The 19,582-nt window shown below is 38.3% G+C and overlaps 1 protein-coding gene across 1 annotated transcript in view; it reads left to right on the top strand.

The window, feature by feature from the left end:
* The window catches only part of ADAM32 (ADAM metallopeptidase domain 32), a 156,135-nt gene that overhangs the window by 1,596 nt on the left and 134,957 nt on the right, over nucleotides 1-19,582 (top strand). The window contains exon 2 of the mRNA XM_039463376.2: nucleotides 10,946-11,025. Within this exon, the coding sequence (XP_039319310.2) occupies nucleotides 10,946-11,025 (80 nt within the window). The remainder of the gene's footprint in view (nucleotides 1-10,945; nucleotides 11,026-19,582) is intronic.

Here is a 19,582-nt window from a genome sequence, read left to right as displayed (position 1 = left end):
ATGGCCAGGTGCGGTGGCTCACACCTGTAATCCCAGCACTTTGGGAGGCCGATGTGGGTAGATCACCTGAGGTCAGGAGTTCAAGATCAGCTGGCCAACATGGTGGAACCCCATCTCTACTAAAAATCCAAAAAAAATTAGCCAGGTGTGGTGGTGCACGCCTGTAATCCCAGCTACTCGGGAGGCTGAGGCAGAATTGCTTGAACCCGGAAGGCGGAGGTTGCAGTGAACCACAGTCATGCCATTGGACTCCAGCCTGGGTGACAGAGGGAGACTCTGTCTCAAAGAAAAAAAAAAGTAATATACCTTTTGTATGTTAACATAAGTATCACATTTTCAAAATAAAAATATATTTTCCAAACAAAAAATATGAGAAGAGCAACATTTTTGTGAATCTCTTTAATGTCTCCTTTAATAGAAGACAGCTACTTCTCATTTCTGGTTCTGTAGTCAATCTCTTGCTATATATTTCATGTGAAGTATCTGAAGAAAATCTAGCCTATGTAGTTGGAAAAGGACAGGAAGAAATAATTTTACCTTTTTTTCAGATAATTAAAAGTATTCTTTGTATACTACACCAAAACTTGACCAATGGTAAAGTTTAGTTGCAATGTAGAACATATCAGTGAACTTTTCTTAACATGCTGTATTAAAATTCATTATCTGTCTTGAACTCTGGTATGTTACCCATGTATTTTTAAATGTATTATTTTTTATTTCAAATTGTTATAAAATACACATAAAATTGACCATCTAACCATTTAAAAAATATTAATAGGTCCGGGCACAGTGGCTCATGCCTGTAATCCCAGCACTTTGGGAGGCTGAGGTGGATGAATCACCTGAGGTCAGAAGTTTGAGAACAGCCTGGCCAACATGGTGAAACCCTGTCTCTACTAAAAATACAAAAATTACAGATGTTGTGGCATGTGCCTGTAATCCAAGTACTCAGGAAGCCGAGGCTGGAGAATTGCTTGAACCCAGGAGGTGGAGGTTGCAGTGAGCCAAGATGGCACCATCGCACTCCCGCCTGGGTGAAAAGAGCAAAACTCCATCTTAAAAAATAAAATAAAATAAAGAATAAAGAATATTAATAAGCTTTATTTTTTAGAACACTTTTAGGTTCATAACAAAATTGAGTTGAAAGAGTTCCCATATAGTTCCTGTTCCCAAATATATACAACCTTTTCTACTATCAACATCTGGCACCATGACATTCATTTGTTGCAGTTGATGAGCCTACACTGACACATTGCTATCATCCAAAGTCCACAGTTTGTATTAGGGTTCATTCTCCATGTTGTACATTCTATGGTTTTGAAAAATGTACAATGACATGCATCTACCACTGTAGTATTAAACAGAATAGTTTCACTGCCCTAAGAATCCTGTGTTATTTATCCCTCCCTCCCCATTGCCCCTGGCAGTGATTCATCTCTTTAGTCTTCATAGTTTGGCCTTTTCCAGAATGTCATGTATTTGGATTCATAGAATACGTAGCCATTTTAGATTGACTTTTTAAACTTAATAATATGCATTTAAGTTTCTCCCATGTTTTTCATGGCTTGATAGCTTATTTATTTATTTATTTATTGAGATGGAGTCTCACTCTGTCACCCAGGTGGGAGTGCAGTGGCAGGATCTCGGCTCACTGCAACTACCACCTCCCGGGTTCAAGCAATTCTCCTGTCTCAGCCTCCCAAATAGCTGGGATTACAGATGCCTGCCACCATGTGCAGCTAATTTTTTTTTTTTTTTGGTATTTTTAGTAGAGATGGGGTTTCACTATTTAGAGATGGGGTTTACCAGGCTGGTTTTGAACTCCTGACTTCAAGAGATCTGCCTGCCTCACCTCCTAAAGTGCTAGAATTACAGTCATGAGCCACTGCACCTGGTCACTTACTTATTTTTAGTGCTGAATAATATTCAGTTGTCTGGGCCTACCACAGTGTATTTATCCACTTACCTACTAAATGACTATATGCTTCTAAGTTTTGGCAGTTATGAATAAAGCTGCTATAAACATCTATGTGCAGGTTTTTGTGTGGACATAAGTTTTCAACTCATTTGGGTAAATACTAAGAAATGCTATTGCTGGATCATATGTTAAGAGAATATTTAGTTTTTAAAGAAACTGCCAAACTGTCTTTCAGAGTGACTGTACCATATGCATTCCCCCAGCAAAGAATGAGAGAACTTCTGTTATTAAAGTTGTCAAATTATAATTATATGCATAACTACAAGAGCAAGAAATTCTGGCTGTCTTTTTTTTATTACAACTCAGAAGAGAGAATTTAAACTTTCGAATGAAAATGCCAGCACCAAACTGCTGATAGTCCAGTCAGCTGAGGGACCTTGCTCAGCAATTTGGATGGCATTTTCACATTAAGCAAGCACTCCTCAGGTCCTCCTCCTTCCAGCCCCTGGCAGCCACTGATTGCTTTGGATCTACCTGGCAACCACCGTCCCTTTGGGTTTACATACTCTGGGTATTTCATATAAATGGAATCATACAAAATATGACCTTTTTTGTCTGGTGTATTTCACTTGCATAATGTTTTCAGGATTCATCTCTATTGCAGAATGCATTAGAACTTTATTCCTTTTTATGATGAATAATATTTCATTGTATATATTCACCCCACTTTGTTTACCCATTTATCAGTTGATGGACATTTGGTTGTTTCCAGCTTTTGGCTCTTAGGTTATCATATCATTCCCCCATTCATTTGAAATGCCACATTTAGTAGACGTTAAACTATCACTGACCCCCTACCCCCAAAGGAAACAGGTAGGTGTCAGTTAGAGACCTGTCATGAGTTCCTTACTCAGGAACTGAGTAAGGAAGTGTCTTTTTATTCAGCTGGGAGCTGCAGGAGGCTACGGCCTCATTTGCCGAGCTCCCCGAGCTGCAGTTTATCTCCCCTTTTATAGACTTACAATGCTAAAGGGGAAACTGAGGCAGAACTATGTCATTGTCCCTTTGCTGGATGTCCGACGTTACCATCTTTTGGCTTCACTGATTTGTTAATTCATATGCAGTGAGAGAGGGGACCAGCAAGTGACGGGGGGCTTACAGATACAAGACAGAAGCAACAAGCTGTTTATTGACAGAAGTGTTTCCAGGAGGGAGCCTGGTCTGTGGAGTCATAGGGTCATGAACCAGTGTTGGGCTCCAGCGAGCAGAGATAGCATTCATTTGCAGCTCTTTCAAGGTTAACAGATAGCAGAGACGCTGGGAACTAAAGAGGGAGTCATTTTCTCAGCTCTCTGATATTTTATTTCATTTTTTTCCTTTTTCACTCTCCTTCCCAGCTGGAAGTTGGGGGGGAAGAGGTGAAATTGAAGGAGATGAGGGGGTCTCCCCTCTCATGTCCATTTGCTCTTCTAGACTTTATTGTCCCCCAATAATGAGTTGGCTATTCTGGGTCTTTTACCTCCTCATGTAAACAGTAGAATCTGTTGGTTGATATCCACAAAATAGCTTGCTGGAATTTTGATTAGGATTGCCTTGAGATAGAAAGAAGTTGAGAAGGGGCTGGGCACAGTGGCTCACGCTTGTAATCCCAGCACTTTGGGAGGCTGAGGTGGGTGGATCGCTTGAGGCTAGGAGTTCAGAATCAGCCTGGCCAACATGGTGAAATCCCACCTGTACTAAAAAATACAAAAATTAGCTGGTCATCGTGGCATATGCCTGTAATCCCAGCTACTTGGGAGGCTGAGGCAGGAGAATTGGCTTGCACATGGGAGGTGAAGCAGTGAGTTAAGATCACACCACTACACTCCAGCCTAAGTAACAGGGCAAGACTCTGTCTCAAAAAAAAAAAAAAAAAAAAAAAGAACAGATTGGGAAGAGCTGCCATCTAATGGAGTGGCAGTGACTACCTACAGTGTTTTGTTGAAAATGATTGAGGCTTTGCCTAGATTTAGTATGAAAACTATGATACCTGCTAGATTTTTTTTTTTTTTTGAGATGGAGTTTTGCTCTTGTTGCCTAGGCTGGAGTGCAATGGCATGATCTCAGCTCACCACAACCTCCGCCTCCCAGGTTCAAGCAATTCTCCTGCCTCAGCCTCCCAAGTAGTTGGGATTACAGGTGTGTGCCACCACGCCTGGCTAATTTTGTGTTTTTAATAGAGACAGGGTTTCTCCATGTTGGTCAGGCTGGTCTTGAACTTCAGACCTCAGGTGATCCACTTGCTTCGGCCTCCCAAAGTGCTGGGATTACAGGCGTGATCCACTGTGCCTGGCCTATGCCTGCAAGATTTTTAAAGTGACATATTCATTTATGTATTAGTCTTTTCCTAAGGTGGGATAGTTGAGGCCAAATTTGTCTTTGCATCAGAATAATCTCTGGATATTTCTAAACATATAGATTTCTGAATCCAAATCCTGGAACTTTAAAAATAATTATTAACTTGTTAATAAATTTTATTTAGTAATAAGTGATTCCATTGAAAATGAAGTAAAAGAGGCTGCCCAATATGTTGCCATCTTTCCTGGTTGTCAATTATAGTTTTAAGGAAAACAGCTATGTTTGTCGGATTGATGGTACTCTTCTGAACTTTTCTCTAGATACTTAGATACAAATATGTGTAAATATAGACATTATGGTCCTTTTGAGATAAATTCTAAGTGATGACAGCATATTGTATAAATTTATGTATATCATCTATTTTTATATGTTTTAGATATTAATCATTTTATGTTTTCTATATCTTGCACAAGTTTTCTTCAATCTGTTGTTGATCTTTTATTTGTGGTATCTGGTTTTTTGTGTTAAGTTTATCAACACTTTCTTATGGCTTCTGCATTTCCTTTTGCCTGTTAAGAAGGCTTCCTTTGGTGCAATGAGACCAAATAGTATATAGATAAATAGTCTCCCATACTGTCTTAAAATTATTTTACAACTTTAGAAAATTTAGACTTTCAGTCTTTCTAATATTTTTATAACTTTGTACATGAAATCTTGTAATCCACATTTTCGTGCTGGATAGGAAACTGTATTTGTATTTTTCCAAATGGATGATGAATACTGAATTTCATATCATTACCCCATTCATTTGAAGTGCCACATTTAGTATACGTTAAACTATCACTGTCCCCCCACCCCCAAAGGAAACGGGTAGGTGTCAGTTAGAGACCTGTCATGAGTCTGAGGATACACTGAAATGGTTTAAACAAATAGAGTTTAGCAATGGGACTATTTATAGAGATGTGGGCCCCAATAATTCACGATGAAATGCACATACTAGTAACGGTAGAAAGCCATATCACATATGTTGAATTAATTGATTGCAAAGATGACGAAAATCTCCTCCATCCTTGTGTGTGCTTCCTTTTTGCAACATTGCTTTGTCATTCCTCCCATTGAGAGGTAGAATGTATTTCTTCATTCCCGAATCTAATTGGCTTCATGACTTGCTCTGGCCATTTGAATGTGACAGAAGTGAGTTTTGAGATTTCCAAGTCTCCGCCTCAAGAGGCATTGCAGCTTCCACTTTGCTCTATTGAAGCACTGCCCTGAATGCTATTGTTTACCCATTCATCAGTTGATGGACATTTGGTTGTTTCCAACTTTTGGCTGCTAGGAATGATGCTGCTAGGAACATTCATATACCTGTTTTTGTATGGACATATGTTTTCATTTTTCTTGGATATGTCCTTACAAAGGAAACTGTTAGGTTCAATGGTATAGGTATGTCCATTTCCTCTTCTGGACTTTGTTATACCCCAATAATGAGTTGACTTTTCTGGATCTTTTACCTCCTCATGTAAACAGTAGAATCTGTTGGTTGGTATCCAACAGCTTGCTGGAATTTTGATTGGGATTGCCTTGACATACAACAAGTTGGGAAGAGGCCAGGCATGGTTGCTTACACTTGTAATCCCAGTACTTTGGGAGGCTGAGGTGGGCGGATCACTTGAGGCCAGGAGTTCAGGACCCAGACTAGGATGATAAGAGGGTGTGTGAATTGGAGATGAGTCAACATAGGCCTTTCAGTCAAATGACATGAGTGGGGTTATCTTAGTTTGTCTGGCCCTAGGCGAGCCGCCAGATGACTGCAGCCACCTGAGTAACCTTGTGAGTGTTAGTACAGTGGGTACTGCAGGGTTTCCTGTGTCATAACACTGAAGCAGCAGGACAGTGTCATCTGTATCTTGGACTTTCTGCAGAGTCTTCTCTTGTGCTGGGTCCTAGTCAATTTTGACAGCTTTACAGGGCACCTGATCAACAATTCAGGCTTTCACACCCCCAATCAGTATGTATTGTCTCTAAATTCAGAAAGGTCGGTCACTTGTGCCACTTTTTTTGTGGTGGGCTATGCAAGGTGTAGCCACTAGCATCTCACATTGTACAGGATATCTCAGCATGCTGCAACTACCGGACTCCAAGAAACTCTGGGGTTGTAACTCTCCCTTATACCTCCACAGGTTCTTTTACCACATTCTGGCATGCATGTATCTTACTAACCCATCTAGGGTACTTGCTACTTCTTGCTCACTAAATACATTCCCACGATGTCTTTAATATCATGCAACTTGACCAGCATGATGTTCTAATGGGAAATCAAAACAGCCTGTGTCCCTTTGTGCTATGACAGGACAGTTGACAGCTTGCAGGGAAGGTGGTGAAAAATGTATTATTGTTCTTGCCAGATAAAGGCAAGTTAATTCTTATCACCATTGCTGATTGGAATTGAAAATAACATTTGCCAGGTCAGTAGCTGCATATTAGGTATTAACTATATTGATTTGTTTCAACAAATCAAGACAATGGAATCTATATTTTTTTCACAAATCAACTATAATTTCACATGAACTAACTAATGAGACTGTAATTTCAAGGAGCTAGTTCATTTTACAGATATGATAATTTCATTCTCTATTGATGGATACAGGCCATAGTTTATCCCTTGGTCTATATAAGTCCCCTATTCTGATCAATGAACTATACTGGTATTTTGAGTCCTCAAGGTTAGTATCAGTTCAGAGTCAGTAAATAAAATTCCTGCAAAGCCTGGCTATTTCCCCTCCCCAGGGCATAGTCATCATGGTAAAAGGACACAGGACACTATGGAGGAAGCTCCAGGGGAAGATTTGCAGCATGTTCCTATGGTTGCATGGCATAGTCCTTCCTAAAGAGGACTCTCTTGCTCCTCAATAAAAAGGCGGCAAGCCTTTGAGCTAGGTCGGGTGTAGGAACCACATAAGGGGCTGTGAGTCTTCGTGGTGATTGCATCAGTTTCTGCACACCACAGGCTGCAATTTTCTTGACTAGCCTGCTCGTCTAGTTCATTCTTAGGGACTCTGTGATCGATTAGATACCACCAAGGATCTCTATAGTGAAGGCATTTTGTCTTTCACTCCGTTCTTGTGGTGTCTTCTGGTAATTGTGCTCACCTGTCTCTGAGAGTCAAAGGTTACCATCTGTCTTCTGTCACTTCAGGATTCCATAATTTGCAGTCAAAGCAAGGAATCGTGTTTAAAAACTTTTTAAAATAAGTTTTATTTGTTTTATTGTTCTTCCAACTTTAATTTTAGGTTCGGAGGTACATGTGCAGGTTTGTTACATGTGTAAATTGCGTGTCACTGGGGTTCTGTGTACAAATTATTTCATCACCCAGGTAGAGTGAGCATAGTACCTGAGAAGTAGTTTTTCAGTCCTCTCCCTCCTCCCACCCTCCACCTTCAAGTAAGTTCTGGTTCTACTGTGCTCCTTTTTGCGTCCACGTGTACTCAGTGATTAGCCTCCACTCATAAGTGAGAATATGTAGTATTTGGTTTTCTGTTCCTGTGTTAATCTGTTTAGAATAATGGCCTCCAGCTGTACCCATGTTGCTGCAAAGGATGGAATTTCATTGTTTTTATGGCCGCATGGTCACATTTTCTTTATCCAGTCCACCACTGATGGGTATCTAGGTTGATTCCATGTCTTTGCTATTGTGACAAGTGCTGCAATGCATATATGTGTGCATGTGTCTTTATGGTAGAATGATTTATATTCCCTTGGGCATATACTCAGTAATGGGACTGCTGGGTCAAATAGAAGTTCTGTTTTAGGTTTCTTGAGAAATCACATTGCTTTCCACGGTGGTTGAACTAACGTACATTCTCGCCAGCAGTGTATAAGCATTCTCTTTCCTCTGCAGCCTTGCTAACGTCTGTTATTTTCTGACTTTTTAATAATAGTCGTTCTGATTAGTGTGAGATGGTATGTCACTGTTGTTTTGACTTTCATTTCTCTATCAGTTTCTAATATGCTTCCTGGCCACATGTATATTTTATTTTGAGAAGTGCTTGTTCATGTCATTGCCCATTTTTTAAGGGTGTTGTTTTTTGCTTGTTGAATTGTTTAAGCTCCTTACGGAGTCCAGATATTAGACCTTTGTTGATGTATAGTTTGCAAATATTTTCTCCCATTCTGTAGGTGCCTGTTTATTGATTGATAGTTTCTTTTGCTGTGCAGAAGTCTTTAGTTTAATTAAGAAGTCTCCCTTCTCAATTTTTGTTTTTGTTGCAATTGCTTTTGGAGTCCTCATCATGAAAAAAAAGTCCTCATCTTTGCCAAGGCAAAGATGTCTAGAATGGCATGTCCTGGGTTTTCTTCTAAGGTATTTATCATTTTAAGTTTTACATTTAGGTCTTTAATCCATCTTGCATTGATTGATGCAAAAGGTTCAGTTTTAGTCTTCTGCATATGGGTAGCCAGTTATGCCAGCACCATAGATAGAGAATCCTTTTCCCATTGCTCATTATTGTTGACTGTCAAAGATTAGATGGTTATAGGTGTGTGGCTTTATTTCTGAGTTTTCTAACCTGTTCAATTGGTCTATATGTTTGTTTTTGTACCAGTACTATGCTGTTTTGGTTACTGTAGTCTTGTAATATAGTTTGAAGACAAGTAGTGTGAGGCCTCTTGCTTTCTTCTTTTTGCTTAGGATTGCTTTGGCTATTTGGGCTCTTTTTTGATTCCATATGTATTTTAGAATAGTTTCTTTCTAATTCTTTGAAAAACTGACATTGGTAGTTTGATAGGAATAGCGCTGAATCTGTAAATTGCTTTGAGCCATATGGCCCTTTTAACAATATTGATTCTTTCTATCCGTGAGTATGGAATGGTTTTTCATTTGTTGAGTCATCTCTGATTTCTTTGCTCAGTGTTTTGTCATTCTCCTTGTAGAGATTTTTCACCTCCATGGTTAGCTGTATTCCTGGGTATTTTGTTTTTTTTTTTTATGTCTATTTTGGATGGGATTGTCTTCTTGATTTGGCTCTAGGCTTGGCTGTTGCTGGTGTATCGGAATGCTAGTGATTTTTTACATTGATTTTTTATTCTGAAATTTTGCTGAAGTTGCTTATCAGATTTAGGAGCCCTTGGGCAGAAACTGTGGGTGTTTTAGGTATATGTCAGATCATCTGTGAAGAGAGATAGTTTGACTTCCTAAATTCCTATTTGGATGCCTTTTATTTCTTTCTCTTGCCTAATTGCTCTGGCTAGGACTTCTGTGCTGTTGAACAGGAGTGGTGAGAGTGGGCATGCTTGTCTTGTTCCAGTTCTTAGAGGAAAGGCTTTCAGCTTTTCCTCATTCAGTATGATGTTAGTTGTGGCATTTAATGATTATGGTTACTTTTTTTTTTTTTTTTTTTTTTTTTTTTTTTTTTGAGACAGATCCATCTCTTTCCCAGGCTGGAGTGCCGTGGTGTGATCTTGGCTCACTGCAATCTCTGCCTCCTGGGTTCAACCGATTCTCCTGCCTCAGCCTTCTGAATAGCTGGGATTACAAGCATGTGCAACCATGCCCAGCTAAGTTTTGTAATTTTAGTAGAGATGGGGTTTTGCCATGTTGGCCAGAATGAACTCCTGACCTCAGGTGATCCACTGGCCTCGGCCTCCCTAAGTGCTGGGATTACAGGCATGAGCCACAGTACCCAGTCGATTATGGTTACTTTTAATCTTAATTTTTCTGTACCTTTATGTCATTGAACAGTTTCTACTTATACTGCTTATTTTTAGGTTTAAGTCACATTTTTTGGATCACACTGTTAAGCAGATTTAAGGAAATCAGTATGCTTATATGATATTTCTCTTCTGCAGCAGTTCCTGAAGTTGTATATATTATGTTTATGTAACCATAGCATTTAACATTTGCATCTGTTACATAATTATGATTACCACAGTTGTTTTAGCCTTTAGTCTACATTTAAGATTATTTTGTACTCACTGTTGGGCCTTTTACCAAAACTCTGCTGATATTTTTATTGGGAGAAATGTCTCTGACTTTTGTGATAGACATGTGAACTTTTTTTTTGAGTTTTTGCTTGTAAATACCTATCTTTTGCCTTTATATTTGAATGACCTTTTGCTGGGTATGCATTTATAGGGTCTTTACTGTCTTTTCTTAAAGTTATTTTCTAGTTATTGTTCTTTAGTCTTTTAACATTAAAACTGTTGTAAAATTTCTCAAGCCAGCCTGCTTATCTCCCCTTATCATAATATAATTTTCCTTTTTTTCTTTCTATCATATTCTCAAGTGATTCTTTATCTTGGAAACCCAACAATTTCAGTAGAATATGTCTCAGTTTAAAGCAGTGATCAGTTACTCCTGAAATACAGTGTACTTTCTAGACTATTGTTTTAAATCTTTTATTTCAGGATTTTTTTTTTTTGAAGTATGTCTTTGAATTTTTTGGTGTATATTTTCTATTTTCTTCAAGGACCACACATTTTGTGTGAGCTGAACACCTCTTCCCTTCTCCTTTTTTGTTCTTTCATAAGTATCCTATCTGTTTTTCAAATTAAGTGTTTTCAAGCTTTTTATAGAAGTACACAGTGATGAGTCACTCATACCCACACAAGTAAATCTTATGAAACAAACTGAACAGATATTTAGTCAAATTTAAGGCAAGGTACTAACTTTTTTTTTTTTTTTTGTCTCTTCAGGTTTTCAAAATTCACTTCTGCAAATTATCATTCCAGAGAAAATCCAAACAAATACAAATGACAGTTCAGAAATAGAATATGTAAGAGATTTTTTTTACAATCTAAATGTTTATGTGAAATTTCTTATTATATAGCTATGAAATATGTGAAACCCATTTTAGTATGAATATAATGTATCTTGTATTTCTACTGATAGGAATTAAAAGCTTTGATGGTAAAAGCAAATATGTAAGTTAGAATGTTCTGTACATTTTTAACATTTGTCATTTTCTTATGATAAATTATTTTTAAAAGTTTACATATAGAAAAGAATGTAGAATTAAGTGTTTTATCTGACAAATTTTTGTTTTTTTTTTTTTTGAGATGGAGTCTTACTTTGTCACCAGGCTGGAGTGCAATGGTGCCATCTTTTCTCATTGCTACTCCGCCTCCTGGGTTCCAGCGATTCTCCTGCCCCAGCCTCCCAAGTAGCTGGGACTACATGCATTCTCCACCATGCCCAACTAATTTTTGTATTTTTACTAGAGACGGGGTTTCACCGTATTGATCAGGCTGGTCTCGATCTCTTGACCTCATGATCTGCCTGCCTCGGCCTCCCAAAGTGCTGGGATTACAGGCGTGAGCCACCACGCCTGGCCTAAGTGTTTTATCTGAGTGATACCTAGGACATCAATACAAAGAGAAGAATTTTCTCCAAAATGTCAAAGGCAATATCTTTTAACTAGAGCCTCTTTCTCAATCTCTACCCCTACACCTAGCAATTCTCAGACAAGAAACCTTTTATTCTAGTATTTTTATTAGAAAGGGAAATACTTTGTTCATTGATTTATTTAGTAACTATTTCTCTAGACTTGCCATGTGCATAGCTAGTTGCTAGGTGTCTTAGGAGATTTTTAAGTAAAGAAATATAATTAAGCAAGCTTTGCTTATAAGTGACTGATCTTTAAAACATTCTATTTTTTACAGTTTTGTTGAGGTGCAATTTATGGCACCACAGAATTCACCCATTTTAAGTGTACAACTGAACAATTATTGTAGCAGTACATAAATGGAATTGTGTAAATATTACCATAGTCCAGTTGAAGAATGTTGCTCTCACCATAAAAAGATCCCTCATGCACATTGTAGTGTTTCTCCAGCCCTTGACAACCACTGATCTGTTGTCTGTAATGCATTTGCCTTCTTAGGAGCATTTTATATAAATGACAACAAGCAATATGTAAGCTTTTGTATTAGGCTTCTTTCGCTTAGGTTTATCCATATTATAGCATTTATCACATTATTAATTTTTGTTTCTTAAATGTGGATATACCACATTTTGCTTATCCATTCTCATTTTTCAGTTGATGAACTTTGGATTGTTGTCCGATATTGAGTATTATGAATAATTCTTTTATGAACATTCATGTATGGACATATATTTTCCTTTCCCTGGGTAAATTCTTAGGAGTGAAATTGCTGCGCACATGGTAAGTTTGTGCTTCACATTTTTAGAAACTGCTACACTGTTTTCTGTAGTGACTGTACCAATTTACATGTCACATCAGCAATTTTTGAGTGTTCCAGGTTTTTCACGTAGTTGTGAACGTTTGACGTTGTCTGTCTTTCGGATTAAAGCTCTTGTACTGGGAGTGTAGTGGTATGCAATTTTGGCGTCAATTTGCATTTCTCTAACGAATAATTATGTTGAGTATTTTTCATGAGCCTAATAGCCATTTATGTGCCTTTTCCGTGGAATGGCTACTCAAATTAATTCTCCTATTTTAAAATGTAGTTGCTTATTTGTTTTTGAGTTCTATGAATTCATTATATATTCTGGACACAAGTTCTTTATCAGATATATAATTTGTAATTATTTTCTCCCAATTTCTGGCTTGCTTTTTCATTTTTCTTAGTGATGCTTTTTGGAACACAAACATTTTCAATTTTGATGACATACAGTTTATCAAATTTTCTTTTTATGGATCTTGTTTTTGGTTTTGTATCTAAGAGCTCTATTATGGACTGAATTGTGGCCCCTCAAAATTCCTATGTTGAATCCCTAACCCCTAATGTGACTGTATTTGTAGATAGGGCCTTATGGAGATAATTAAGGTTAAATGAGACCATAAGGGTAGGGCTTTGATTAATCTAATAGGACTGGTGTACTTGCAAGAAGAGGAGACATACCAGGGGTTCATGCACACAAAGTGAAGGTCATGAAATGATACTGTAAGAAGGCAGCTGTCTGCAAGCCAAGAGGAGAGCCCTCATCAGATATTAGTCCTGTTGGCACCTTGATCTTGGACTTTCAGCCTCCAGAACTGTGAGAAAATACATTTCTGTTGTTTAAGCCACCTCATCTATGGCATTTTGTTTGGGTAGCCTGAGCAGAGTATTCAGATTTAGGTATTGTAAAGTGGGGTCCAGCTGTAACAGATACCTAAAAATGTGGAAGTGGATTTGGAACTGAGTGAAGGATAGAGGCTAGAAGACTGGTGAAGTGCATGCTAAGAAAAAGCCTAGATTGCCTTGAAGGAACTATTGGTAGAAATATGGATGCTAATGACAATCCTAATGAGGGATCAAAAAGAAAAGACTTATACAGAAAGCTTTTATAGTCTTAGAAAATATACATATCATTATGAACAGAATGGGACTGGTAGAAATATGAACATTAAAGGTGTTTTTGCATTGGGTGCGGTGGCTCATACCTGTAATCCCAGCACTTTGGGAGGCTGAGGTGGACAGATCACCTGAGGTCAGGAGTTTGAGACCAGCCTGGCCAACATGGTGAAACCCCATCTCTTCAAAAAATACAAAAATTAGCTGGCCATGGTGGCAGGCACCTGGAGTCCCAGCTACTCGGGAGGCTGAGGTAGTAGAATTGCTTGAACCCAGCGGGTAGAGGTTGCAGTGAGCTGAGATCATGGCACTTTACTCTAGCCTAGGTGACAGCATGACACTCTGTCTCAAAAAAAAAAGAAAAAAAAGTGTTTCTGGTGAGGACACAGATGGAAATGAGAAATGTTATCGGAGACTGAAGGAAAGGAGGTTCTTGTTAAAAAGTGACAAAGAACTTGGCTGAATTGTGTTCTAGTGTTTTGTAGAAGGTAGAAATTGTAGTGACAACCTTGGATATTTAGCCATGGATATTTCTAAGCAAAATGCTGAAGATGTGGCCTGTTTTCTCATCACCGCTTATAGTAAAATGCAAAATGCAAGAGGAGAGAGGTAAATGGAAGGAATTATTATGCAAAAAGGAAGAAGAACTTGAAGATTTGAGAAATTTTCAGCCTACTTTGTGTTTTTAAAAATGAGAAATCATGTTTTGGAAAGAACACCAAAGATGTAGCTGGAGATTTGCTTATAAGTGACTGATCTCCACCAGGCTATAAAGAGATTTCCTGTGATTTAATTCCCCTGATCTCCACCAGGCTATAAAGAGATTCCCTGTGATTTAATCCACCATGTCAGCTGAAGCCAGGAACAGAGATGGGATTACATTAGCAGAAACACTGCCAGCTCGGACTAAAGGGAACAGAGAAAACTGGATAGAATGAAGGAAGGCTATTCAACTTCTGGAATTATACAGGATAGGACAATAGAGTTGTCTGGCTTCAAACATGCATCATCCTTCAAGAAAAGACGAGAATGACCCTGGAAGCAATTCAGAGATCATCAGGGCTGCCACTCCTGCTACAGGTCCAGGGGGCAAGGCTGCATTGTCTTTGGTTTCAGAGAGTAGGGCCACCTCCTTGATTTCAGTAGGCTAGGATGTCACTGTTTATTACCTCAGGAACAAGGCTGTCACCCAGATCTGTGGGGGCAAGACTGAGTTACAGAGCTGAGGGGATGGGGCCAGTTCCTAGGACCATGGAAGAGTTGCTGCCCAAGTGGGTCCAGCAGGGTAGAACATCCTGTCAAAGAAGTATTCTTCAACCTTAAGATCTAATGGAATTTGTCTTGCTAGGTTTTGGACTTTGTTGGGATTGTCACCACTTTCTTTTTTTTTCTGGTTTTTCCTTGTTGGAATGGGAATAGCTATTCTATGACTGTCCCACTATTGTGTTTTGGAAGCACATAACTTGTCCGATCTCACAGGTTCACAACTAGAGAGGAATTTTGCCTCAGGATGAATCATAACTTGAATCTCACCCATAACTGATTTAGGTGATATTTAGATGAGATTTTGAACTTGGAATTGATGCTAGAATGACTTAAGGCTTTGGGGCCTTTGGGATGGGATGAACATATTTTCCATGCAAGAAGGAGATGAATTGGGGGTACCATAGGAAAGAATGTTATAGATTGAATTGTGCCCCCCACCAAATCCATATGTTGAAAACCAAACCCCCAGTGTAGAGATAGGACCTTGAGATAGGACCTTTAAGGAGATAGAGTTAAATGTAATCATAGAGGTGTGACCTTAATCTGATTGAACTGGTGTCCTTATAAGAAGAGAAAGAGATATGAGAAGTCCATCTCTCTTTCCATGCATGCACAGAAAAAAGACCATGTGAGAATATGGTGAGAAAAGAGATATGTGCAAGCCATAAAGAGAGGCCTCACTGGAAACCAACATGCTGACATATTGATCTTGGACTTCTAATATCTACAACTGTGAGAAAATAACAGTTCTGTTTTAGTTTCTGTTTTGAGACAGAATCTTCCTCTGTTGCCCAGGCTGGAGTACAGTGGCGCTATCTTGGCTCACTGTAACCTCTGCCTCCCAGGTTCAAGCAATTCTCATGCATCAGTCTCCCAAGTAGCTGGAATTACAGGCATATGCCACCATGCTTGACTCTTTTTTGATATGTTTTGGTAGAGACGGTGTTTTGCCATGTTGGTCAGGCTGGTCTTGAACTCCTTATCTCAAGTGATCTGCGTACCTTGGCTTTTCAACATGTTGGGATTACAGGCATGAGGCACCACACCTGGTCCTAAAATTTCTGTTGTTAATGTCACTGGCCTGTAGTATTTTGTAATGGCAACTTGAGCAGACTAATATAAGCTCTTTACCTAAGCCAGGCTCACAAAGATTTTCTTCTGTGTTTTCTACTAGCTCATGGGTCTGTGAACCAATTTGAGTAAACTTTTGTATATGGTATGAGGTCAGAATTTAAGTTCAGTTTTTTTTTTTTTTTGGTTTGCCTGTGGATCCAACTTTCCCAGCATCGTTCGTAGAAAAGACTATACTTTCCCCACTGAATTGTTTTGATACCTTTGTAGAACAAGTAAACAAAAATGAAAAGGTTTATTTCTGGACTTTTATGTCTTTGCCATTTATCTACTTGATTTTCCTTGCATCATGATCTCACTGCTTTGATTACTATGCATTTTAGGGCAATATTTGAAATTGGGTAGTATAAATCCTTCATTCTTTATTCATCTTTTCCAAAATTGCTTTGAATATTCTAAGTCCTTTTTACTTCCATACATATTTTTAGATCAACTTGTCCATTTTTACAAGAAAGACTGCTTGGATTTTGATAAAGATTTCATTTAATATGTATAGATTAATTTGGGGAGAATTGCTCTTTTTACATTATTGAGTGGTCTCATTCATGAACAAATACATTACCTCCATTTATTTAGATCTTTAATTTATTTTATTAAAGTCTGGTAATTTTCTATCTTTTTTTTTTTTTTTTTTGAGATGGAGTCTCTCTCTGTCTCCCAGGCTGGAATGCAGTGACACGATCTTGGCTCACTGCAGTCTCCACCTCTTGGGTTCAAGCAATTCTCCTACCTCAGCCTCCCAAGTAGCTGGGATTACAGGTGCGTGCCATGACACCCAGCTAATTTTTGTATTTTTAGTAGAGGTGGGGTTTCACCATTTTGGCCAGACTGTTCTCGATCTCCTGACCTCAGGTGATCCACCTGCCTCAGCCTCCCGTTTGGGAGGGGATTACAAGTACTGGGATTACAAGCATGAGCCACTGCACATGGCCTTCTTTTTTTAAAACATCTATTTTAAGTTCAGGGGTACATATGCAGGACATGCAGGTTTGTTAAATAGGTAAATATGTGCCATAGTGCGTTGCTGCACATATCATCCCATCACCTAGGTATCAAACTCAGCATCCATTGGCTATACTTCCTAATGCTTTCCCTCCCACAGCCCTCTGACAGGGCCCAGTGTGTGTCCAGTTCCCCACTACGTGTCTATATGCTCTCATAATTCAGCTCCCACTTATAAGTGAGAATATGTGGTGTTTAGTTTTCTGTTCCTGCATTTGTTGCTGAGGATAATGTATTCCAATTCTATCCATGTCGATCTTGTTCTTTTTTTGACTGCATAGTATTCCATAGTAGAGATGTACTACATTTTCTTTATTTAGTCTATCATTGATGGGCATTTGGGTCGATTCTGTGTCTTTGCTATTGTGAATAGTGGTGCAATAAACATACATGTGCTTGTATCTTTATAATAGAATAATTTATATTCCTTTGGGTATATACCTAGTAATGAGATTGCAGGATCAAATGGTATTTCTGCCTCTAGGTCTTTGAGGAATTGCCACACTGTCTTCCACAATGGTTGATCTAATTTACTTTGCCCCCAACAGTGTAAAAGTGTTCCCTTTTCTCTGCAAACATCACCATATCTGTTGTTTTTCTTTTTAATTATTGCCATTCTAACTGGTGTAAGATGGTATCTCATTGTGGTTGATTTTCATTTCTCAAATGATCAGTGATGTTGAGTTTTTTCATATGTTTATTGGCCACATGCATGTCTTTGTTTGAAAGTGTCTATTCATGCTTTTTCCCAGTTTTTAATGGGGTTGTTTTATCCTATAATTTGTTCCTTATAAACTCAGGATATTAGATGTTTGTCAGATTGCAAATTTTTTCTCCCATTCTGTAGGTTTTGGTTCACTCTGATGATACTTTCTTTTGCCCTGAAGAAGCTTTTTAGTTTAATTAGATGCCATTTGTCAATTTTTGTTTTAATTGCTTTTGTTGTGTTCATCATGAAATCTTTATCCATACCTCTGTCCTGAACGGTTTTGCCTAGATTTTCTTCTAGAGTTTTTATTGTTTTGGATTTTACATTTAAGTCTTTAACCCATATTGAAATAATATTTGTATAGGGAGTAAGGAAGGGGTCCAGTTTTAGTTTTTTTCATATGGCTAACCAGTTCTCCCAGCACCACTTATTAAATAGTAAATCTTTTCCCCATTGCTTGTTTTTGTCAGGTTTGTCAAAGATCAGAAGGTTGTAGACGTGCAGTCTTATTTCTGAGTTCTCTGTTCTGCACTTGATCTTAGCCAAAAGGCCGAGAAGCGATAGTTCTCTGTTCTGTTCCATTGGCCTATGTGTCTTTTTTTGTACCGGTAACATCGTGTTTTGGTTACTATAGCCTTGTAGTAGTTTGAGGTCAGATAGCAGGATGCCTTCAGCTTTGTTCTTGCCCAGCTCTTGATCCAGAACTGAGTTCAGGTCTTGGCTATTTGGACTCTCTGGGCTCTTTTTTGGTTTGATATGATATGAATCTTAAAATAGATTTTTTTTTTCTAATTCTGTGAAGAATGTCAATGGTAGTTTAATAGAAATAACATGGAATCTGTAAATTACTTTGGGCAGTATGACCATTTTCATGTTATTGATTCTTCCTATCCATGAGTATGGAATGTTTTTCTAGTTGTTTGTGTCCTCTCTTTTTTCTTTGAGCAGTGGTTTGTAGTTCTCCTTGAAGAGCTTTTTCACTTCCCTCATTAGCTGTATTCCTAGGTATTTTACACTTTTTGTAGCAATTGTGAATGGGAGTTCATTCATGACTTGGTTCTCTGCTTGCCTGTTGTTGGTGTATAGGAATGCTAGTGATTTTTGCATATTGATTTTGTATCCTGAGACTTTGCTGAAGTTGCTTATGAAATTAAGAAACTTTTGGGCTGAGAGGATGGGGCTTTCTAGATATAGGATCATTTCATCTTAAAACAAAGACAATTTGACTTCCTCTCTTCCTACTTAACAACCTTTATTTCTTTCTCTAGCCTCATTTCCCTGGACAGAACTTTCTCTAGCCTCATTTCCCCAGACAGAATAGAGTGAGAGAGTGCACCTTTGTCATGTGTCAGTTTGCAAAGGAAATGCTTCCAGCTTTTCCCCATTAAGTATGATACTGACTGTAGGCTTGTCATATATGGCTCTTATTATTTTGAGGTATGTTCCTTCAATACCTAGTTTACTGAGGGTTTTAACATAAAGGGCTATTGAATTTTATCAAAGGCCTTTTCTGCATCTATTGAGATAATCATGTGGATTTTGTTATTAATTCTGTTTATGTGATGAATCATTTTTATTGATTTGAATATGTTGAACCAACCTTGCATCCTGGGGATGAAGCCTGCTTGATCATGGTGGAAAAGCTTTTGGATGTGTAGGTGGATTCAATTTGTCAGTATTTTATTGAGGATTTTTGCACTGATGTTCATCAGGGATATTGGCCTGAAGTTTTCTTTTCTTTCTTTCTTTCTTTTTTTTTTCTTTCTTTCTTTTTTTTTTATTTCTGCCAGGTTTTGGTATCAGGCTGATACTAGCCTCATAGAAGGAGTTAGGGAGGGATCTCTTCTTTTCAACTGTTTAGAATAGTTTCAGTAGAAATGATACCAGCTCTTCTTTGTACCCCTGGTAGAATTCAGCTGTGATTC

The sequence above is a fragment of the Saimiri boliviensis genome, chromosome 13, assembly GCF_048565385.1.
Source record: "Saimiri boliviensis isolate mSaiBol1 chromosome 13, mSaiBol1.pri, whole genome shotgun sequence".
Taxonomy (NCBI): Eukaryota; Metazoa; Chordata; class Mammalia; order Primates; family Cebidae; genus Saimiri; species Saimiri boliviensis.
The sequence above is the reverse complement of the archived record's forward strand: the minus strand, read 5'-3'. Positions and strand labels throughout refer to the sequence as shown.